At 47.2% G+C, this 21,212-nt stretch overlaps 4 protein-coding genes; 1 reads left to right on the top strand and 3 right to left on the bottom strand.

Annotated features, from left to right (window-relative positions):
• Positions 1–3,399: 3,399 nt before the first annotated feature.
• On the bottom strand, positions 3,400–5,258 carry GSTUM_00007460001 (uncharacterized protein; the record flags this gene model as incomplete). XM_002839434.2 has 6 exons in its annotated part: positions 3,400–3,559; positions 3,616–3,936; positions 3,998–4,510; positions 4,564–4,764; positions 4,816–5,055; positions 5,129–5,258. The coding sequence occupies 6 exons, from the start codon at positions 5,256–5,258 to the stop codon at positions 3,510–3,512; spliced, it is 1,455 nt and encodes a 484-aa protein (XP_002839480.1). The 3' UTR covers positions 3,400–3,509.
• A 4,305-nt stretch (positions 5,259–9,563) lies between these two features.
• Positions 9,564–10,533, bottom strand: GSTUM_00007461001 (ubiquitin-40S ribosomal protein S31 fusion protein). XM_002839435.2 has 6 exons: positions 10,488–10,533; positions 10,387–10,416; positions 10,226–10,322; positions 9,961–10,159; positions 9,810–9,894; positions 9,564–9,752 (listed from the first exon to the last, which is right to left on the bottom strand). The coding sequence occupies exons 3-6, from the start codon at positions 10,314–10,316 to the stop codon at positions 9,666–9,668; spliced, it is 462 nt and encodes a 153-aa protein (XP_002839481.1). The 5' UTR covers positions 10,317–10,322; positions 10,387–10,416; positions 10,488–10,533; the 3' UTR covers positions 9,564–9,665.
• A 1,465-nt stretch (positions 10,534–11,998) lies between these two features.
• GSTUM_00007462001 (uncharacterized protein) lies at positions 11,999–13,480 on the top strand (the record flags this gene model as incomplete). The annotated part of the gene is made up of 1 exon (XM_002839436.1): positions 11,999–13,480. One exon carries the CDS (start codon positions 11,999–12,001, stop codon positions 13,478–13,480), a length of 1,482 nt encoding a protein of 493 aa, XP_002839482.1.
• A 1,166-nt stretch (positions 13,481–14,646) lies between these two features.
• On the bottom strand, positions 14,647–17,558 carry GSTUM_00007463001 (uncharacterized protein). XM_002839437.2 has 3 exons: positions 17,048–17,558; positions 16,346–16,969; positions 14,647–16,264 (listed from the first exon to the last, which is right to left on the bottom strand). Exons 1-3 carry the CDS (start codon positions 17,201–17,203, stop codon positions 14,852–14,854), a joined length of 2,193 nt encoding a protein of 730 aa, XP_002839483.1. The 5' UTR covers positions 17,204–17,558; the 3' UTR covers positions 14,647–14,851.
• Positions 17,559–21,212: the final 3,654 nt, after the last annotated feature.

The raw sequence follows: 21,212 nt of genomic DNA on the forward strand, positions 1-21,212 counted from the left end.
AGCCAACTGAGTTCAACTTGAGAACTAGGCCGCAAGTTTAAAGACTCTAAAGATCGGATAACTACTATTGGGAACAGTATGGTTTCGAGTTAGTTATATCATAATTAGCAAAGAGGGTGTGGTGATTTTCAGGGTCTCCTGGTGTTCACACCTTTTAAGAATACCCGACGTTGTGAGTTATAATCAGAAAGGTATATAGTAGTATGATAAATAGATGTAGTCTGCGAACACTCAGATGCAGAATATAAATATTGAAGTGCCTTCCAAGCTTTAGACATCATCAAGCAACAGAGAAGAGACCTTAACATTATAATATTGTTTTTACAATTCTATTTTACTTTACCGAATTTACTTCGCTCTTAGTAGTCATAAACGAAAAGAGTGAACCTGAGCCTTCCTAGACAATCTCCATCTACAGAAATGAATTTTGATTAGTCTAGACAATTCTGAAGTCTATCAGATTGTCTCCGTCTAACATACAGGTCCTCCTCACTGGTACGCTCTTCGGAATCTCCCTGTCATTGTACCCTCTGTAGGTTTGATTTGTTTTGTTAGTTTTCTACTGTGGTGGAGGTTTTGCGAGAGGATATTTAGGCCGGGAGCTAGTGTTTTTATGTTTGTTGGATGAGGAACCTGGTCGAGTTGGTCTTTTGCTCGGCTTCGGCTACACTTAGTGCTGATTGACTTCATACCAGGGAGGCTATAGACTTGGACTGCAGTGGGTACTGAGTTGTTTGATCGTCTTATAATTAGTTCTAGTACAGGCATGACTCGGGGATGGTAGGTGCAGGTCAGTAGACTTAGTTAGCTTAGGATTAGTAGTATACCGGTTAGCGGTATCCCTGTGACAGCAGGGGCTCATCGTATACCAGTGTTGGCAGTACAAGTTTAAATAAAATTAGATTCACTTCTAAGTACTTTTCCTACTTATTACTATAACGAATATAAAACACCTTTATGCTCTTTATCATTATCATGACCTTTATTGACTGTTACGTTAAGAGAACTTTTCATGAAGAAGAGTTAGAAAAAGCTTACGATAGGCGTTTTCAATAGGAGACAGAGGTCTTGTACTATCAGTAACTTTGACATTGGCCTAGAGCTATCATAAGACTAAGAAGAAGAAGAGAAGTATCGTTCCCCATTGCCAAGAAATAACCATCCGAAGAGGGATTATTACAAATCCCCTCAATAGAACATGAAATCTGCAAGTAGACAATAATCGGGAAGCTGTAGACATTTTACCGAAAGGGGCCTATAAGTAATCATGATGAAGAGCTCAAAGTACCATTATTGTGAAATAACTAGCAGGGGACAAAATGGTGCAAACAAGTAATCCGCAATGCAACCACCAACACAGACAGACTTAACATCAAGAACTGCAGAAACTACTGAGCGAACTCAGATATCTCCTCCAGAATCCAAGACAAAAAAGACCATCGTGGATGCAATAGAAACGCTGCCAAGGTGGAGAGAAGTCAAGAATGAGGAAAGGACTTTGAACAAAGCGTGAAGAGCCTATCCTCCTCAGCCGTACTGGCCCCCTTATATAGTACTCTTTCCGCCCTAAGTCATGTGACCCAAAGTTGTCACATGCGCAAAACCAAATCATAACAAACTAGTCATTTAACCAAAGTGGTCACATGCACAAAACCCATGACCTCATAATGAGGTTATGTTCAAAACATAAATCATATGCGCAAGGCATACTCGCCAGGTGCATCTCCCATGACTCATAATCAAGTCATGTTTCTAAACACAACAAATCCTAACATAACAAGTCTATGACTCAAGTAAGTCATATGCGTGAAATGATAACATACCTATAACTCATAATCATAAGTCATATGAAAATCCTTTCCTTGCTAAGCCATGTTCATGACATACTGAGCCTTTCTAGACAATCTCCATCTATACCAAAGATTCCCACCCAAGCCTTCTCAATGCATATTAGAGTTGGCCTCCGCCTAACAAATTATAATATTCTACAGCTTGTAATACCACGTATTTGGAAGCTTAAAAACATCTGTTCTCCAGCACCAAGGTTGAATGAACTTCGAGTCTGGTTGTGGCGAACAAGTGTGATTTACGAAAGCACACTCTTGCTAATAGAATATTCTAGAAATCCTAATTCCATCTGCGAACTTCTCCTTGCAAGCATAAATCCGAAATATCATCATACACTAGATAGGCGCACCCTCAAGTCCTCGAAGAAGAAGAGATCATCCAGCCCCCCCCCCCCTAGTGCGTGCCAAACCACGCAAGACAAACATCGTCACGCTTTATAAAAAATAAAAAAAATAAAAACACCTAATGATACCCCCTCCTCTATCCATCCCCCCCCTGCAAGCTTTCAAAAAAACGATTGGGAAAGGGAGGAGAAATACATGAGTATCATACCATGTTTAAACAAATTAAATTAATTGAAGGGGGGGGTTAAAGACGGTGATTTTGAATCCTCACATACATATCATAATGTATACTTTCCAAGTTCGTACACCTTCCGATGAACCAATTCCTAATGTTTTCTAGCACTTCTGACAGGAGCAAAAAAAAAAAGGTATGATACTAAAGTGAACCTCCCTCCCCCCAACTTCTCGTGTATTGATGACTCTCCGCTGGTAGTACCACCGAGTGATAACTGATGACGCCATAAATAAACAGAACCATGAACTGGGGGGGGGAAGTCAAGCGCTAGAAGACCATATCACCTTACAACACGTTATTGCACCAGTGCACTACTCGTAATGCTCGAGGCGACCAAATGTTTACGAGTAACAGAAACCGTTCATGCCGTTATCCACCAGCGCAAGCCCCTTTTCCCATCACCCCCTCCCTCGCTTAAGGGGTGTACCGACGGTACCGTAGAACTCCACCGTATCCCACGATATGATAGGTATCATATATTTATAATACCTACTTGCTACTTGCTTGCTTACTGCGCCCGCCTTTCGCGCTGTAACGGCTAACGTATCAGACAACGTCACGCCCAGCGCTCATTGGTCAAATTGCAGTGCCACCCCAGGAAAGGGGGGGATTGTGGCTCGAAGAAGGAATCCGCAGAACCGTAAAATCTCGCACATAGCGAACACAGCGAGGCTTAGTCACTGCCAGAATCGGTCGCTACGAGAGGCCGGCTTCGCAACTTTGCGGTGACCGCAACAAAAAATTCTCAGAGAGGCTTGCAAGTTAATGAAAGGCTATATTAATCACTCGGGTCGTGTTCATTATGTGCTAGACTTTAACGGTACTTAATGACGGTAAAAAATACGGTACAATAGACTATATACTACTCGAGAACTCGATACATGCACCTAGGTCAACGGGTGCGGTTGGGAATCACCGGGGCGAGCCTTCCCGGACTTCCACTGGAAGCAAGGTGAAGGCTATGGTGGGGGTGGGGGGGCCACAGGAGGGCAAGAAAAAAATAACTAAGAAAAATAATACTTGTACAGAAGAAGATTATGAATAGGGGCCATTGGGTGGGTTTATTGAGGGGAATGGGGAGACTATTGTCCTCGGCCTCCACCATTGTTGCCACCGTTATTGTTATTACCACCTATAAAAGTTAGCTTCAGAGTTCAGAAGACCGAGTGAGTGAATATGAGGACTAACCATTCCCGCCAACAGTAAATTTGGTACAATCATCCTGTGCACCACGCTGAGCGATGGGCATGATGACCGGCTGATGGTTGGATGCAGAACTGAGGGTGCAAAGTCGATATGCACCTGCCGGAAGACCACCAGTAACGACAGCCTCGAGATTGCCGTTTCCATCACCACGGTCATTGATACCCTTGAAGAACTCAAACACACCGGCGTCGGGTGCCTTATTGGTGTTCAAGGCATCGAGCTTTTGAATCGTAATATGGGTGTGTCCAACAACTTTCCCGCCCTGGAGCTGCTGTGGGGCGGCATAGTAGGTGTTCGCAGGGTCTAGGGAATTGACGTTAGCACTGGCTAGAATGCTCATATGGGAAAGGTAGAAAAGACATACTAGTAAAGCTTCCAGCGACTAGATTCCTGGTGGTAACCTTAACAGTGAACTCAGTGTTTGCCTGGATGTTCTGGCCAGGTGTAGGAGAAGTGATGATCGTGGAGACCATGTTGGAAGTGGAAGGGATATCTCCCATGACGATGCCATTGCAAGAACCGCTCTTGACTTGAAGACCGTTCGTCAACGTCTTTCCTTTGCAGAAGTTGATGAAATTAGCCCCGTCAGTAAGTGACTCGGCTTGATTGGGATCGTCGCCGGCTTCCTGGCCGGTTTTGGTGCTAGCGTCTTGAACATTGGCAGGGTCGAGAGCGAGGTTGCCGGCATTATTGTTTCCACCGTTATTGCCTCCATTGTTTCCACCGTTATTGCCTCCATTATTGTTTCCACCGTTATTGCCTCCATTATTGTTTCCTCCGTTATTGCCTCCATTATTGTTTCCTCCGTTATTGCCTCCATTATTGTTTCCTCCATTATTCCCTCCATTGTTGCCGCCGTTGTTGCCTCCATTGTTTCCTATAGTACGATTTAGTAACGTATCAGGCATGGATACAGGATAATCTACAAACCTCTATTGGTAGGGCTAGCACTAGCACTTGAAGATGTAGTAGTGCTGGCACCAGCATTCCCATTCCCGCCCCTCCTACCAGAAGTAGTAGTCGAAGCAGCCCCCGAATTATTATTCCCGTTCCCGCCCCTCCTGCCAGTAGTAGTCGCAGCAGCCTCCGAATTATTCCCGCCCCTCCCCCTAGTAGAAGAGCCCGCCACAGCTTCCGGTGCGATGTCGGTAGCAGTTGGAGCAGCTGAAGTTTCCTCCTCACCCTCAGGGATTTCCTCATCACCCCCATCGACCCCCGTCTCCTCTGGCAAAGTAGAAGTGGTGACGCTCCCATTTGCCTCAGTAATCGTAGTTAAGGTATCCTCATCGGGGACAACCGTTTCTGTGACCTTCCCATCCGGCAAGGTCATGGTTGTCGATACAAGGTTGAAGACATCTGTAACAGTCGGTGTAGGTTTTCCGTCATTGCCCGTAATAGTCGTTGAGATGTTGGTGCCATCACCTGGTTGTACAAAAAAATAGGTTAATTGATTAATTAATTGTTACCAGGTGTTCGTTAGAATAGGGTAACCTACCATTAGGACCGCCAACACCTCTTCCCCTACCTCTTCCGCGACGACCACCACGACCCCTTCTTGGCGCGGCTATAACGACTTCTGAAGAAGCCAAGAGGAAGATAAGAAGAGCGCTGGTAGAGAACTTCATGATGATCTATCCGAAAGTAGGTTGGTTATATATCTTCAGGTAGAATATATATATATATAAAGGTCGTCAAAAGAAAAAATTTGAATGGTCAAATTGTGATTAAAGCGCACCACCGGGATGTGTGACTAGAAAACTGAGAGGGAGAGAAGGCCTCCTGATTGCAATCAATGCAAGAGGGGAACGAATAGCAAACGAAAAGGGAAGGAAAGAAAGGAACTGAATTCCTTGGTAATACCCGAACCAAAGAATGACTGAAGATATTCACCACAAGTGGAAGATAAGGAGAAAAGGAGGAGGGAAAGGGAAAGGGAAAAAAAGACCAAGAAATGGACGGGAATAGGTGCAGATATAAACGGCCGCCCGTACATGAACCTCTGTTTCCAACCACCCACCAACGAGCCCACTCCTTCCCCCCCCTCCACATCTGCACATCCCTTTCCCACGATGAACCAGAAGCGGTCGTACCAAATATCACCCAGGAGGGCTAAGATCCCACATTCTGCAGATGGATAGGGACCTGATTACCGCACGTACTAGTACGCAGCCAACACCTCAAACCGCCCACTGTCATCATCCCCCTTCTTGACCCCCAGTATTCCTTCGCCACTGCACTTGTATCTTATTGACCGGCAAGAATTCCCCAAAAGCACCACGTACAGCATACCGGTATTACACGAGGACATAAAAAAAGAAGGGGTAGCTCCTTTCTGCCCGGGTAGTGCTATCCAAGCACTAGGGGGTACCCTATTGAAAAGTGGTCCTGAAGAGAGTCCCAAAAGAGACATAGCGTGAGAAAAGAATAGTCTATGTTATAACCAAGCCAGGCTACTCCTTCCAGCTAAGCAAGGCGAATGCTTGAGCATGCCAACCAGAGTTCAGTTACTGGAGGGCAAGCGGTTTCCAGTAGAGTACGAGTAGACAGGCTGCGGTCGGCTGAAGGTCGGATCCTCATGCAGCGCCCGCAATTAGAAGCGCGCGTCCTGGAGAGAGCGATGGATAGAATCCAGTCTACCCGACGATCATCCCATCACGCAAAAAGCACGGGCAATCCAACCAATGGAAGTATCCATTTCTTTCCCTTCCTTCCCTTTTTCTTTGAGGGGAGGGGGATTCACGCTGAATTGGCTCGAAAAGGGCTTGCCCAGGTTTCACTTCCGCGGCCTGTTGAAACGACAAGAGAGACTCCCTAGGGGGACAAGAACTGAACCTCAACCGAGTTTTCGCAATCAAGCTATGCCGAATCAGTGTAAGCGCCTGACTCAAAGAATATAGCTAGGCCTTAAAAGGCCTAGTGACCCACCCGGGGGTCGTTCGGTTGTTGGAAGATGTTTGGATCTTTAAACAGGAGGTCTTCGCTTGAAACGTTTTCGGTTTGCGGCTTAACCTTGGCGGTCAATTTATGGTTAACAATGACAGGGGATGGACCGGGGACTAAAGATAGTTTTCCCTAGTACCGAGACCTTGTAACCCGACCTCAACTCCCTCCCTCCCTTGGTATAATCCGCCATTTGTATGATAGAGCTCAAGTATGATATTTTGTCAATTGTCGGTAACCCGATCGCTTCCTAGCGCTCACGGAAGACGGATAGATGAAGAAGAAGGAAAACTCAAAAACACCACACTACTGGTATTTTCTTTCCTCAACATCTACTTATTCACACCCCTTGCCAACCTGGCCTTCTGTCCTCCGTCCAGCGGTGTGGGTCAGGAAGTTAATGCAACTTTTCTCTTCTATTCCTAGTACTGTACGATACCGGTACTGTAACTCGACCCTCGAGTATATTTGCCAAATTCTGGGCGGTACGGTTCTACCATTCTTGGCCCCCTGAATTACTTCACTTTCTACTTGTAGCAATTACAATAATATTACGGCGCCCTACGAGATCGGTGGAATCGTCCCAGTGGGCTCACGTTGAAACCTCCCCCCAGGAAAAAAATAGGCATTCAAGTACGAGTACTTTCATGGGTCAGGGAAGAAATACAATCGGCGTGCAGTTCCTGGTTTCTTCCTCCCCCGTCTCCCCTATCGATAACCGGAGTCCAACTTACCAACACTATGTGTAACGAGTGTTCATGGGAAGGAAATACCGACATTAGAAGAATTCCCTCGGAACCTGCCAGACAAACGGTTTCGAGATGCTACCGGTAGTTTTTGTTGTAAAAAAAAAATTTATTCTCGTGATAGCCTCATTCAGAGATATCCTAGTACCGGTAATACTACTGGGTGACAGTAGAAACACCTCAGCCGTTCATCCCCCTTCAATTGACGTGCCCTTCCTAATCTCCACCCCACTCCCTCCACACGCCGACCGCCTCGCCACCTCCGCATACCAAGCCAATCGACCGGCAGGAGCACCCCGAGGCAGCCCACAACGTTCGGTAGAGAGCTGGAAGCCTGGATTTGACGTTTCCGCAACATTCCCGGCGTCAGGAATGGAGACCTACGGTACTCGAGTACGCATCACTATGGCACTGGCACTGCGGGACAGCGCCAGACTACCGCCACTAGGACCACCGCATCCGGCGGAAAGATACCACTACCATACTCCTGTATCCTACCATCCCTTGGATCCCCACAACACACCACACACTACTTCAGCTCAAAGTCTCCATCGCTAGCGCCCTTCCTCTACACAATTAAGTCCCCTCCCCCACACACAGGGTTAACCGCAAGAATGTATCAGGACTTGGCGTTTATTTGATTCAAGCAAATGGGAGTTGAAACGTACACAGGCACAAAATTCTGAACCTCGTGCCCTGTAACAGGCAGGTTCGACGAATACGGGACGGTATTGCACAGAACCTCTACCGCACTGCTCCAGTACACTCGCACAATAGCAGGAAGACTCCTTATTACGCACAAATGCTCCCTTTTTTTTCTTTCTTCCCATGAATACTTAAACGCTTTTGAATATTTCTGTGTTGTTCAAGCGGAGGTGGGGAGAGGAGAAAGAGTCTTAAAAGTCGGTACTTTTCTCTCTGCCTTGCTCAGTCTCCTGAGTACAGACAGTACTTTTGCTCGTGCGGCGAGGAATATATGTAATTTAGCACCGTGTACGCCCCCCCCCCCACCAAGGCCGCCAGACAATCATCTACCAAACAATCATCTACAAAACCACGGTTCCAGAAGACAGCATCACTCTAGTCGTTTGACGTACCAGATAGAAAGAATGGATTGTACTTGTACAGCCAGCAAGCCACGCACCCTCACTCTAAACCTGTCATCATAAACCCCCCCGACCTTAAAACTTCTGCTACGGCACCGTACGTTGTACCGGAGAATTTACGTCCGAGGGAAATTAGACTATCCATCCTGCATATGGCCCGCACTTGTACTCGTACTATACACAACGCCCTGTACTCGAGGACTCCCCGAGTACGAGTGCTTCTGTGTTTGCACCTGCGTAGGGGGTTTCTGTCTGACTAATTACCAGTGGCTTACTGTGGACGAGGAGAAATCTGACTGACTGACTGACTCGGAGGCTTGGTGTGCTGTTTGACCATTTATTTCCCCCCTCCTTCTCTTTCTTCTCTTTTCCCGCGCGGGATTCGACTACAATGTCATCTAGTGATAACTCGCAGCTGCTTTTGTTATCGGCATTCTTGGTGAATACGGTAAAGGGGACACAATAGAAAGAGCTCTACGGAGCAGATACTTCGTTGGAACTCCTTTTTTTTTTCCCCCTATCGTTTTTTCTTCTTGTTTATCATTACTGCCTACAAGGCTGTTATTATCATAAGGTCGGTATGATACTGTACTTGTACAGTATGATACCTCTCTAGTCTAGATTGCGCCCTTTGCCCTAGCCGTTGTTATCGCAGATTGCATGCGGGGACTTGTTGGACATATCCCTTGGGATATAGTTGCCATGATAAAATGTTATAATATTATAATAATACCGGTATTTTTGTGATAGGGACACAATACGGTACTAGTTCTCTGCTGGAAATTGGGCTGGGATAAATAGGCGGATAAATAGGCGCGGCAAGGGAGCTATTGAAATAAATATATTTGAAAGCTATTGAAACATCAGGGCCTAGCCAATCCTTCCACGGGCTAAAAGGCGAGGAGTTTATTCATAAGAAAACAGTGACAGCATATGGATTTTCTTCTACCGGATTTACTCGTAGTTCTTAGCACAATACGGAGGAAGGCAGAATCACTTGAGACTATCCCTCGGCTTGGTCAGATCTACGATTATGCTTTAGAGGAGGATTGATTCATCCGCACCGCAACTATTTCTCAAGAGTAGCATTGTCACTAAGATTGGGCAATATTTAGGCAGATAGTGGATAGCCTAGATATGGGCTAGGAAAAGGCCTTGATTTATTTATTTTCGTTCAACCACAACAAGATGGTATTACATATGCACCGCGATTGCTTCCTCCCTACCCTGAAGACATAACCTAAGCATCGTCGAAGACATAGGTGAGATGGCATTTGCCACAGTATTGGCGGTTGGTCATAACAGCCATAAAGACACCGGCACCGCACTAATCAAACAATCGTCAGCAAAGAGTAAACATCCGGGCCTGGGAAGAATTACTGACCCCTTCAGTTGGGCATTCGCGTCTCAGACGCTCGATTTTGCCGTCACCATCAACCTTGTAGTACTTAAGGACAGCGAGTTTGGTCCTAGGCAATACGCCCCGTCAGTTGCTGCCGGACCTGAACCGAAAACTCCTGCAAATACGGACTTACTTCTTGCGCTTGTGCTTGATCTTCTTTGGGGTGGTGTAAACCTTCTTCTTGCGCTTCTTACCACCACCACGAAGGCGGAGGACGAGATGAAGGGTGCTCTCCTTCTGGATGTTGTAGTCCGAAAGGGTGCGACCGTCCTCAAGCTGCTTCCCAGCGAAGATCAAACGCTGTTGATCTGGGGGAATTCCTTCCTTATCCTCTATTTCACTCCATCAGTATGTTTGGGAGAACATCTAACTCGAGTATTGAATTTTGGGGGTTATACGGATCTTGCTCTTGACATTGTCGATGGTGTCCGAAGACTCAACCTCAAGGGTGATAGTTTTACCCGTGAGGGTCTTAACGAAAATTTGCATTGTTGTCTGAAAAAAATGCAAGTTAGGCTATACAATCTTCAATATTTCGATATATTGAGAGAGGGTAAACCGATTAACCACAGCTCAGCAATAATTGCGTCTGTAAGATATCGAAATTAGTATTCCAGGCAAAAAGGCAGAAGCAAAGTTCATCGGGGGGGATGGTACTACCTTCGATGTCGGTCGGGTCGTTAGCGGGGAAAAAAAAAAACCTTGTGGGGAAAGGGGAACTTAAAGATAAGGAACAAAGTTCTGTGTGGTGAATCCGACAAGAGGCCAAACAGCAGTCACAGAAAACCGGACCTGTATTATGTAATCAAAAACCAAGACTTCAAAATGGCTGGTTGCCATGAGGAGACGCGGTCTCACGTGAATGCGGGTATTGCGTCACCCCGGAATGTGTCTAAACGCGCCCGGAGAAACATACGTTGTCCTAGCAACTACGCGCTGCCAAGACCGTTGGTAAACAAATTTCGCGAGCTCTCTTTTCAGAGAAGAATCCTCCTCACCTGAACCGTGATTCCCTTCTTCCTCTTCTCTCTCCATCCCTCGCTCGGATATTAATCTCGTCCCATCTTCACTCATCCTCCTCACCCTCCTTCCTCTTCCTCACCGCTTCCTCTCTCCCTCCTCTCTCCCACTGCTTCTGCTCACAATAAAACAATAATTACCATCGCCTCCGCCTGTGAAGGTCCCCCGAAAGAGTTTCTCCGAAGAAGCTCTCACTAACATAGTCGGTGGTATTATTCCAGAAGCATTCATCCGCCCTCTGGTTCCTGTTAGCACAGAATCACTTAATTCGGACCTGCTGAGAACTTAACTGTTTCCTGGCATTGTTTTACGTGGTTTTGCTACTCGAACTGCACAGTCTTTCACTCCCTCATTTATTTCTCAAGCAAAGATACCCTGGACTCGGCTACTGTCCTATCGCTTCTTAGCCCTGCATCCTTTACTGCGGGTAGCAAATTCTCGTCAGGTTAGATAATTCTCGCATTCTAAATGTGGGCTGTGCGATTGCTCACGTAAGGAATAGTCGCAGGTCGATACTTGCTCTGGATTGGGTCTACATAACACATAATCCATGTTGCAATCACCAAAGAAAAAAATCCAACGGCCCCGCCGACTGACCAGTGTCACCGAGAACCCTATTATCGAGGCCAAACAAGACAACAAGAGGCAACAACTACAACAGCAACAACAACGTAGACAACCACAAGTGCCAGCCTCATACCCGACACCATCGCGTCACAGAGAAGGGTATCGGGGGCAGCAACACCGAAGACATTATTCCGTTCCAGACCTCATGATGCTTGGGTCGGCTGGCCCTAGACTAAGCAGTAGCCACGTGTACCCCGCCAGGAACATGGGAAGTCTTGAAATCAATGTGAATTGTGGTCACGACCAACAGCATCTGACGATGGATAATTTTAATAATTTTTGTGCACTGCAGCCTCAGAGGCCACAGACACCCCCTAATCAGCACACTGGTGGTAAGTATTCAAACTGCTCGAACTACTCATACCATGTCACTCGCTCACTCTGGCTTACTAGAATTCTATCCAGCTACCCCACAAACTCCGTTCGAATGCTTTCCTGCAGGAAACCAGGATGCAGCACAAATGATAGATGACCTATTGTCTAGTATTGGATCTCCAGTATCTCTAACACCAAGACGGGGATCAATGGTCGCGTCAAGTTCTCCGCTAAGAGCTGCCTTCCCCCTGGAAGAGTGTGGAGAACACAACTTGCATCAAGAAAACGGGATCCCTGGTTCCCTCCCAACCCCGCCACATACCGGACAGCTACAGTCTGTAAGCACGTTCGATCTCGCACCTCTACCCCACCCGAACTTTGTAAGCATGGCAGCAGTCAGTATGAGCTCTGAGAGTGAGGGGGAGTCATACTACTCTCCTGTATCCTCAGCCATGTCACCAGCATTTTCTTCAGTTCCATCCACCCCAGAAATGAAGCACACTGCTCTCTATAAAAGTGCCAATGCCAATGCCATGCCAACAGTTCCCGAAAATTCAACACCCTCAATTAGTAGCCTCCCGGTATTAGATCTTCCCCAATTGGCCCCTGCTCCTCGTCACGTTCCTGGGACCCCTTCGCCAGTGCGGGCCCGGGTACCGGCACCCCAACTTACCCAGTCACTCGGAGCAAAGTCTTCTGGCATCACAATGGAGGAGATCTCAAGCTTCATCTCTGGCCCTGATCAAGACGGCAAGTGGCTTTGCCTCTTCCCGGAGTGTAAAAAGAGGTTCGGAAGGAAAGAGAACATCAAGTCACATGTTCAAACCCACCTTGGAGATAGACAATATAGATGCGAGGCCTGCAAGAAGTGTTTCGTGAGACAGCATGACTTGAAGAGACATTCCAAGATCCACACGGGAGTCAAGCCATACCCCTGCTTGTGCGGCAATTCATTTGCAAGGCACGATGCACTAACACGGCATAGACAGAGAGGGATGTGCGTTGGCGCGTTTGAGGGCATTGTGAAGAAGGTGGTAAAGAGAGGAAGACCCCGCAAGAAGCCCCTTCCGGAGGATGACCAAAAGTTGAAAGTGGAGGAAACTTCCGACAGCTCGGCAGCGGATGGATCACCAGGATCCTCGAATCCTCAGACACCATATGAGCTCCCAGACTTTGGTAGCCCGCTTCCCCAGACCCCATCGCCTCATACCCCGATCCTTGGCGAGGAAGAGGAGGCAACACCTCGTTGTAGAGGGGGCTCATCAGATTTTCTCACCCAGCCCACAGGATCGCGGGGCTGTTCCCCCCCAACCTCTCCAAGTGATGAGTATGACTTCGAGTCATTTGTCTCACCGCTCTCACCCTCGTCAAATGGGAATTCCGTTGGGTCCAGTTCACTGGCCGAAAGTGACTTTGTGCCCCCGTATGGACCCCTCGCGATAAATACGACAGCTGCAACGACAGAGCAGGTAGTAGGAGCTTCTATGAAGAAGTTTGGCGTCGGATCATTCGGCTCCCTAGATGAGTACGCATCCTCATCTGGCGCGGAAGAGTTCGGCTTATTTTCTCAGGATGGCATGGATATGCTCGGCCTAACGACACTAGAGAGAGACCCGAGCATATTGAACTTTGACGACATGTACACCAAACCCGAATTTATGGCCAACGCTGAAAATAGCAGTTTTTACTGACCAACCACAAAGAGAGGAATATACATTTTCCCTATCTACCCATCTGTTCCTGCATCATCCCTCGCATCCCATTCGGTGTTTTTTTCTTTTTTTTCTGCGCGTTACATGTTTTTTCTTTCCAAAATCACTTTTTATTGTACGCGCGAGTGATCCTGGGTGAATTTGTTTGTGTGTGTGTGTTTTCTGCTTTTCTTTTCTTTCTTCTGCTGATCTTCCCCTTCCACTCCTCTTTCGAGCCAAATCAGAAACTAGCAAGCGATTACTACTATGACGACTACCAACGAACCAAAAAAAGGAAGAAACGTGAAAGGAGAGGAAAGGCAAATGAAGTTTGCGAAGCAAGGGAAGAATAGGGTGCATTTTTTGGTGGCTAAAAAAGTTTTAGTTCGTATATGGAGTATTGGGAGATGTTGCGGGTTTTTTTTTATCATCATTTTTTTCCACAGTTTGTTTTTACGAGAAGATTGCTGGATACCTGTTTTTCTTTTCTTTTCTTTTTCCTACATTCTTTTCCTCCTTCCGCTAAAGAGCTGGAAGGGGTTCGTGTCGGTGGTTGGGGGGGGGGTATTACGGGGTCCAACTTCTTTCTTTTTTTTTTTAATGAATTTTACGATTGTTCTTTCGCTTCTACTTCTACTTCTCCTTCCACCGCTTTCATTTTTTGTCCGTTGCGCTTCATTTGATTTGCCGGTCGTTTTGGTATCATATCTTTTGTCTACATTACCGGCCAGCTTGGCAGGCAGGCAGGCAGGGGTGTGAAATGATTGTCCGTTCATTGATTTGATTTGATTTGATTTGACTCGAGATTGATTTTCGTATGATAATGAATGTTATAGTGAGAGTGTCTCAACGTTTTTTCTGCCAGTTTTTTCAAAAAAAAAAAAATTTTCAGGAGTTTTGCTATTTAATGCCGCCTGTAGTGATGATGGGGGGTGGGTTTTTGTGATGGTAATGGTATGTGTCGTGGAGGTCGGGAGTGGCTGTTGGGATTGGTAAAGGAGGGAGGGAATCATCTCTATTCATTTTTTAATGTATTTTCTATCGTATACCAACACGTGCTTTAGTTTTAGTGCTCCAGTTTATCTAACATTCTTTGTCATGGACCGAAGAGTACGATAATGACCAAGTGGCCGGTTACCCAGGCCCCACTGTCCCCAGGACAATAGCGCAATACGGGATATCATACATTATATGATACACAAAACCTTTTCAAAGGGACCGTAGTGGAGGCTCGCTCAATCCGAACCCTTTACCTTTCCCTCCTCCAACAAAAAAAGGGGGAAGACATCTATGCTATATACAACGCAAATCACCTCTTATCACTCGTAATTATGCACAATGAATGAAAAATGATGAAGGGGGAGAACAAGATCACCACGTCCTCGACGAATCCTCCGCCTCGCCCTCGCCCTTCCACGGCAGTTTATGCCTTGCCCCTACGGCGTAATCCCGGTATCGCGTAGTCCCAACACATTCCTTGATAACCTTCAACGTCTGCTTATCGTCCAACTGCAAAGCCTTGATGTGCAGTATTGCTATGTCCGACTCGTAAATTTTGTACTTCTTGCAGGTGGTCTTCAGTCGGGCTGCAGCCTCGCCGAGCATCTCGCAGCGCGCGAGGATGTTGATCATCATGCACTCTGCTTTCGCGTCTAGCCTTCTCCGCTCGGCTTCGCGGTACAGCGAGTAGTATTGTTTCGTCAGGAGGTACTTTATGCGGTCGTTGTAGATATCCCAGGCGAACGATAGATCGTAATGTTTGTAGGCGCCGGAAAGTGCGGTTTGAAATGTGTAGAGGTTTCTGGGGACGATCCTTCGGAGTGCGGACTGGTCGGGTGAATTTGGGTGGGTGTTTTTGTCTGGCTCTGCGTCTGTGCCTGTGCCTTTGCCCGTGTCTATGGTGTCGGCAGCAGGGACGCCGTTGGGTTCGGGCGTTAGGTTCCCGGCCCCGGTTCCGGAAGTAGTTGGTTCTAGGTAGTCCGATTCCTTGGGGTCGGTGAAAGCCGTATAGTACAATACTTTGAATTTGAAGGGGTAGTAATGGTTGCAGTAGGCATCGAGGAGGGCGTTCATCAACTGAGTGTCTACTAGGTGCGGTTTTACGGTACAGAGCCATTCCATGACTCGCCTTGCTTCTCTCATGATCTCCAAGCGGGTATTCAGAATTGTGTTTTGAGAGAAAGGTATGGCGTCCTCCTTGAAGCTCTCCTCTTGCTTCACAAGTCTGGTGTCTGGCCCGACATAGGGTGCCGAGGTCTCGGGTGACCCTCCCTCCACAAATTCAACACATTTTTTCTTCCCCCCGGTATTTGCATAGGCTCTGAACAGACATTGATAGGTTGTCGAGTCCGGAACAATGTCTTCCTTCCCGCTACCCAGCATGTGTCTTATTAACATTCTGGCCCTCGTTAGGTCTCCCCTTTTCCCGCAAGCTTGGATCAGTGTTCCAAGCACCCTTCGGTCCATTTTGAACCCCTCTTTTTGCATCTCCGTAGCATACCGCCATACTTCTTGATAATAGTCTTTCCGCACAGCGAGGGCGTGAATCAAAGCATGATATGTCTCTTTCGTAGGTTTCAATCGCATACGGTCTGTCATGTCTTTAAAGAGATTCAGCGCCTTCTCGCTCTCACCCTCCATAGCACATGCATGCAGCATCAGTGCAAAGGTGCGGGTATCTGGCGCTGTTGCCTTCGATTTCAACTTCATAAGGTCGAATATACGCCAAGCTGTTGGAAATTCACGACGATTTAGACACGTTTTAATTAGGGTTGTATAGACGACCTAAAGTAAGTGCAAGTTAGAAGCCCACTACTGATAATGATATCGAATCAAGGCGATACCTGTGGAACCGAGGATACATACAATATTCGGTCGAATACCAGCTTCACGCATTTCTGTGAAAGCCTTTCCGGCTCCCTCAATATCTGCTTGGAGGGAAAATGCTTTAAGAAGATGCGCATAAGTGAATATGGTGGGAGGTACACCCTCTATTGATAACATTGTGTCAGTCAGAATAATCGAGAGATCAGTACATGGACCAGGAACCAATCCTTTACTTTTTTTGAGACTTTCGAATAAGGTTTTTACCTCTTCCGGGCATCCCAACTGCGCATGAGCCATCATCAATAGGTCATATGTTAGCGTGTCCGGCTCTAATTTCGCCTTTTCCATCATTTCCTGTAACTTGAGCGAATTCTCCACCCTGCTTTCAAGACCCATAGACACTAGCAGGCAATTGACATCCACTATCTCCATTCCCTGGAACCCTCCATTGAACTCCAGTTGTCCTATCACCGTACCCCAAAGGGGCGTCGAAGTATCGACCAAGGCCGCAGCGCTCCCTAACCGTTCGACGATCGAGGCCGGTAACATCTTGGATACAGTTTCCGGCTGGGGGAGAAAGACGGCAGTTTTCGACCCGGGTGTCATCAAGGCTTCGTAGGCTTGATCTTGCAACTCCTCTGTCATTTCAAGATCCGGAAGTCTCTATAAGGCCATCCGCCAACACCATCGATCAGCAAATACATCAATCAGCGGTTTTGGATGGGGTATAGACCGACAAACCTTCCTGGCAGCACCCTGAGCTTCAATATCGGCGGCCCGTTTCTCGATGAGCTGGACATGGGCCTCTAAACGTTTTATCATTCCAAGAAATCCGGATGCTCGGGTCCCACGTCCATGCCGGGCATGACTGGCCAAGGCACGTGATTGGCATGACATGCAGACAAACTTCCCTGGAAACTCCAACCTCCAGAACGACGAATGCCCTGCGGTTGCTCTCGATGGCGTTGTTCCGGCTATGGTCTTAGATAAAGGTTGGGGCAATGAGCGGCGAAAGCCAATCCTTAACATTGAAACTCGGAGGGCAGCAACAGCATGAACAGTTTTGCTCCTCTCCAGGGGTATGATGAACGCGAGTGTTTGCAGGGCCGAACGAGGGCGGGGTGGGAGAAAAGGAGAGAGCGTGATATAATCAATTTATCGGATATAGGTTAGATATCAAAAGTGACATTCCTCTTTCCTCCCAAACAGCTCTTCCCCGGTATGATAGCAAGAAAAAAAAATTAAGTTAAAGAAATTGATGTTGCGCAGCAGGGTTTTTACAGGAATAATTTTTACCTTTTTTTCTTCCCCCCACACCCCGCCCCACTAGTACCGGTATGTGCGGCTCTGGTTGGGACATCAACCCCAAGCTGCTCGGCACTCGAGTAGCATTTTGGGCTTAGACCACTTTTTGCTTATCGCACGTGACCTGTTATGTTAGCAAGAGCTTGTGACTTGAGGCAGAACAAAGTTCGACAGATAGGTGCACATTCGATCCCGCGTGAGCACTCGCATCGGAATTTATGCAAGCCTCGCACTGTACTCCTGCGGGCGCAGTACGAGTACGAGTGCCGTACTCATTTCTACTCGTACTGCCAGCTAGCGTGCAGCCTACATTAACCTCTCACTGCTGACTACTCAAAATGGCACAAGAACCTGCCCAACTATGCGACAAGGTGCCCAACGTTAACGAAATTTCAATACTTGCGTGCCTTCCGAAGTGAAACTCCTCGTATGATACCCGAGTACCGTTACTGTACCCTAGCACAGGTACAGTACTGGTACCGGTACCGGTCTCGTGAAGAAAAAGAGAAAAACGCCATTGGTCACAAGTAATTCTGCACTCTCCCTTGACATACAGTACCTCTCCATCCTCAAAATGACGAAAGTTCTCCCAGCCCCGGAAATGGAAATGGTCGAGCCACAGTTTAAGCACCGCAGGGAGAGATTCCAATTTATGCGATGAGTTCTTTCCGTCTGTCGAGTTGCTTTACTAGTAGAGTGGCTTGGTCCGATCGTGGCGGTAGTGATGCGGGTTGGGGCAGCCCAACTTCTAATAATGGTATCATAACTTAATGCAAAAACTCTATATGCTTCATGCCTCTCTCTACTCTGCTGGCGAGATATTCAAAATGGTCGCTGAGCCTAAGCACTATTTCACTACTCGAGTAGACTACCGTACCGGTATTTCGTTCAGGAAGGCACGCTGGCGCTTAACGTCGATATTGGTAGTATGCTAATGCTGGGTGCCGGTACAAGTAGTGGAGGACTGTGCCGGTATTTACATGGCCACCTGAACTTACCGGGGAGCACGAGAGAAATTATCTAAATGCAGGAACCCTCTTTGGGTGCGGACTCTACCTTGGCTAACTACGGTTCGGTAGCTCTGAGCCCCGGATCTTACAATAGGGAAAGGGGAGTTACAAGTTACAACTACCAGGGGAGATGATATCGCAAGGGGCAGGGGTTCTTTTGCGGGTTAACCTGAATTAATTGTTCATTGACTTTTTTTTGACTTTACCGCGGGGGGAGGGGGGACTTGTACGTACTGTTCCTGTCGTGGCCGATATAGATTTGATGGGAATTGGGTTCATGGATTGTCGCATTCGTAGTTAAGAATGCCGGGTATGCCAGCAACCGGGTTTCGTTTCATGATAGAGTGTTAATTGCGGCAACGAAGACGGCCATGACCATGACCCTGCGTTCGAATCCCATGGTCAGTAGACTAGCACTTGCGCTCGCACCGGATCCCGCTCAGTCAGCATCTCCAGCCATATTTGCTACCAAGCCTGGACTGCTGGTATGCCACCGTAAGGGATCCTGTTTGACGTTGCACAATTCGAGAATACGAATCGCCCGCCTTCATGGGCACATCTCCACCGTTTTGCTCCGCGTGTCGTGAGGCTTAGAGAGAGGGGGGGGGACGTTTGATGTGCGTACGGGCGCGCGAGTACAGTATTATGCCACTCTTTCACTCGTCAAGCCTCGCGACAGCTGCTGGACCAGTCTGTGTCCGTGTGGACACACGCTTTACTCGGGCACGAGTTACTGTAGAGTAGCGGTACGGTAGTGCCATGCTTCATCCCGGAAGCGGTAACCCCAGGAGAAAAGGGTCACTCTTTACGGGTGTTAGAGGTTAAAACGGCCCACTGTTTTCCTGCCCAACAGTTAGACCCAGCTTTGCGGGAGGCCTCGCGCCAGCGAGTCACCGGCACAAAGCTGGATTTGCTTAATCGGTACCGCGAGAACCTATCCTCCCGTAAATATTCTTTGGAGGGGGAAAAAAAAAAAAAGAATAAATAAATAGATAAATAACTTCCGGGATTTTAGGAGATTTATTTATATTTGTTGAATTTTGACGGTCTGGCCAATTTCGGATCGCCTTTCAAAGGGCCCGGTCAGTTGTAGGGGTCATGTTTGCACTTGGGCTACGGTAGTCCTCTACCACCTCCCTATCACAGGTATCATATTATATACCTGCACTCGAGTAAAGTGCCTGGGTGTAGGCTAACTTACTCCCAAACGAAGAAACAAGATTGAAGTACCGGCACGGAAGATGAGTGGTCCGGTCACCGTTAGGGAGCGTTGAAATGCCAAGGACAATATACCTGTGATGCAACCTGTATTTGCAAGGTAGATAAGGGTCACGATACGATAGCGCGGAGAGATCTGCACTCATGGGCGATCACCCATACTTTTCCCCACAGACTTATCGTTTATACAAGTATCTCCACTTTCACTCTTCTCCCTCTTTTGCCTTGAATTCGAGGGGTTTCTAGCGTTTGCTGTGCTGACGGGTCGTTGGTCATGCTCGTACGTGCATACAGTAACTTATATACAATTCGTTGAGGGCGGAGGTCGGCACGGAGCCGGGATGATGATAAATCGGCGAAATGGGGGTTCGGGTTGATGAGTATCCGGCTGTATCATCGAGGAGTAATTTACAGTACCGGTACTCGTACAGCACCGTTAGCTTCCCCCAAGCAAATCAACAAGTATTTCATCTCGGCGGAGAGACCCCTGTCCGGGCGCTAGGCGCTTCTGAAGGGTATTTGAATGCGGTGGGGGGCGGAGCTACTCGAGTCCCGGTAGGTCGAAAACGAGAAATGTGGTCAAGCCACGAGTGGGATTCTTTCTTTTTTTTAAATTTTTTCTTTTTCTCCATTCCTTTTTCCCCTTCTCATGCTTTGTTGGCGAATCGAAATTTTGGCTGACCAACTTCGGAAATGGTGAGAGGGCTAACCGCAAAATGCTCCAGTGACATCCACGAGCAGAAAAAAATTTATGACCTCATTTTCCGACCGTTGTATGCAAGTGATAGCAACTAGACTACTGTACGGGTACTCGAGTACAGTACGAGTACCGTACAGATGTGTGTGTGGTATGATGATGGATGAGAACTGTGAATCGTGACTCGAACGTGGAAGCAGAAAAAGGAAATACAAATACGAAAAGCAACAGAAAAAATAAAATACCGGTAAAATAGAATAACAGCTTTTTGTGTGAGGGAAGCGTGCACGGGCAAGTAGGGAGCCAAGGTTAGGTAGGCGCTGTGAGACACGGAGCTGCACCCATGAGGCAACGATTTTGGCTCAGGTTGTTCACTCCTAGAATGACCAAAACGATCGTGAAGGTGTGAAAGAGCATCAGGCTCTATGACAATTGACAAATGCTTCCAATACCCTACGATTCTGGATCTGTAGTTGGTCCAGAAGTCCATGGAAAAAAAAAAGAGAGAGAGAGAGAAAAAGAAAAAAAGAGAAAAAAACCAGAATATCATACAGTTCGTACTTGTACTCGTTACTCGTACACGGACGGGCTGGTATTGAGCCTACCCCTATAATATTATAGTATTCCACTAACCATGAGGGGTTCTTGAAAAATGATGGTGGATTTATGGGAGATT

This window comes from Tuber melanosporum (assembly GCF_000151645.1).
Source record: "Tuber melanosporum whole genome shotgun sequence assembly, scaffold_36, strain Mel28".
NCBI classification, from domain to species: domain Eukaryota; kingdom Fungi; phylum Ascomycota; class Pezizomycetes; order Pezizales; family Tuberaceae; genus Tuber; species Tuber melanosporum.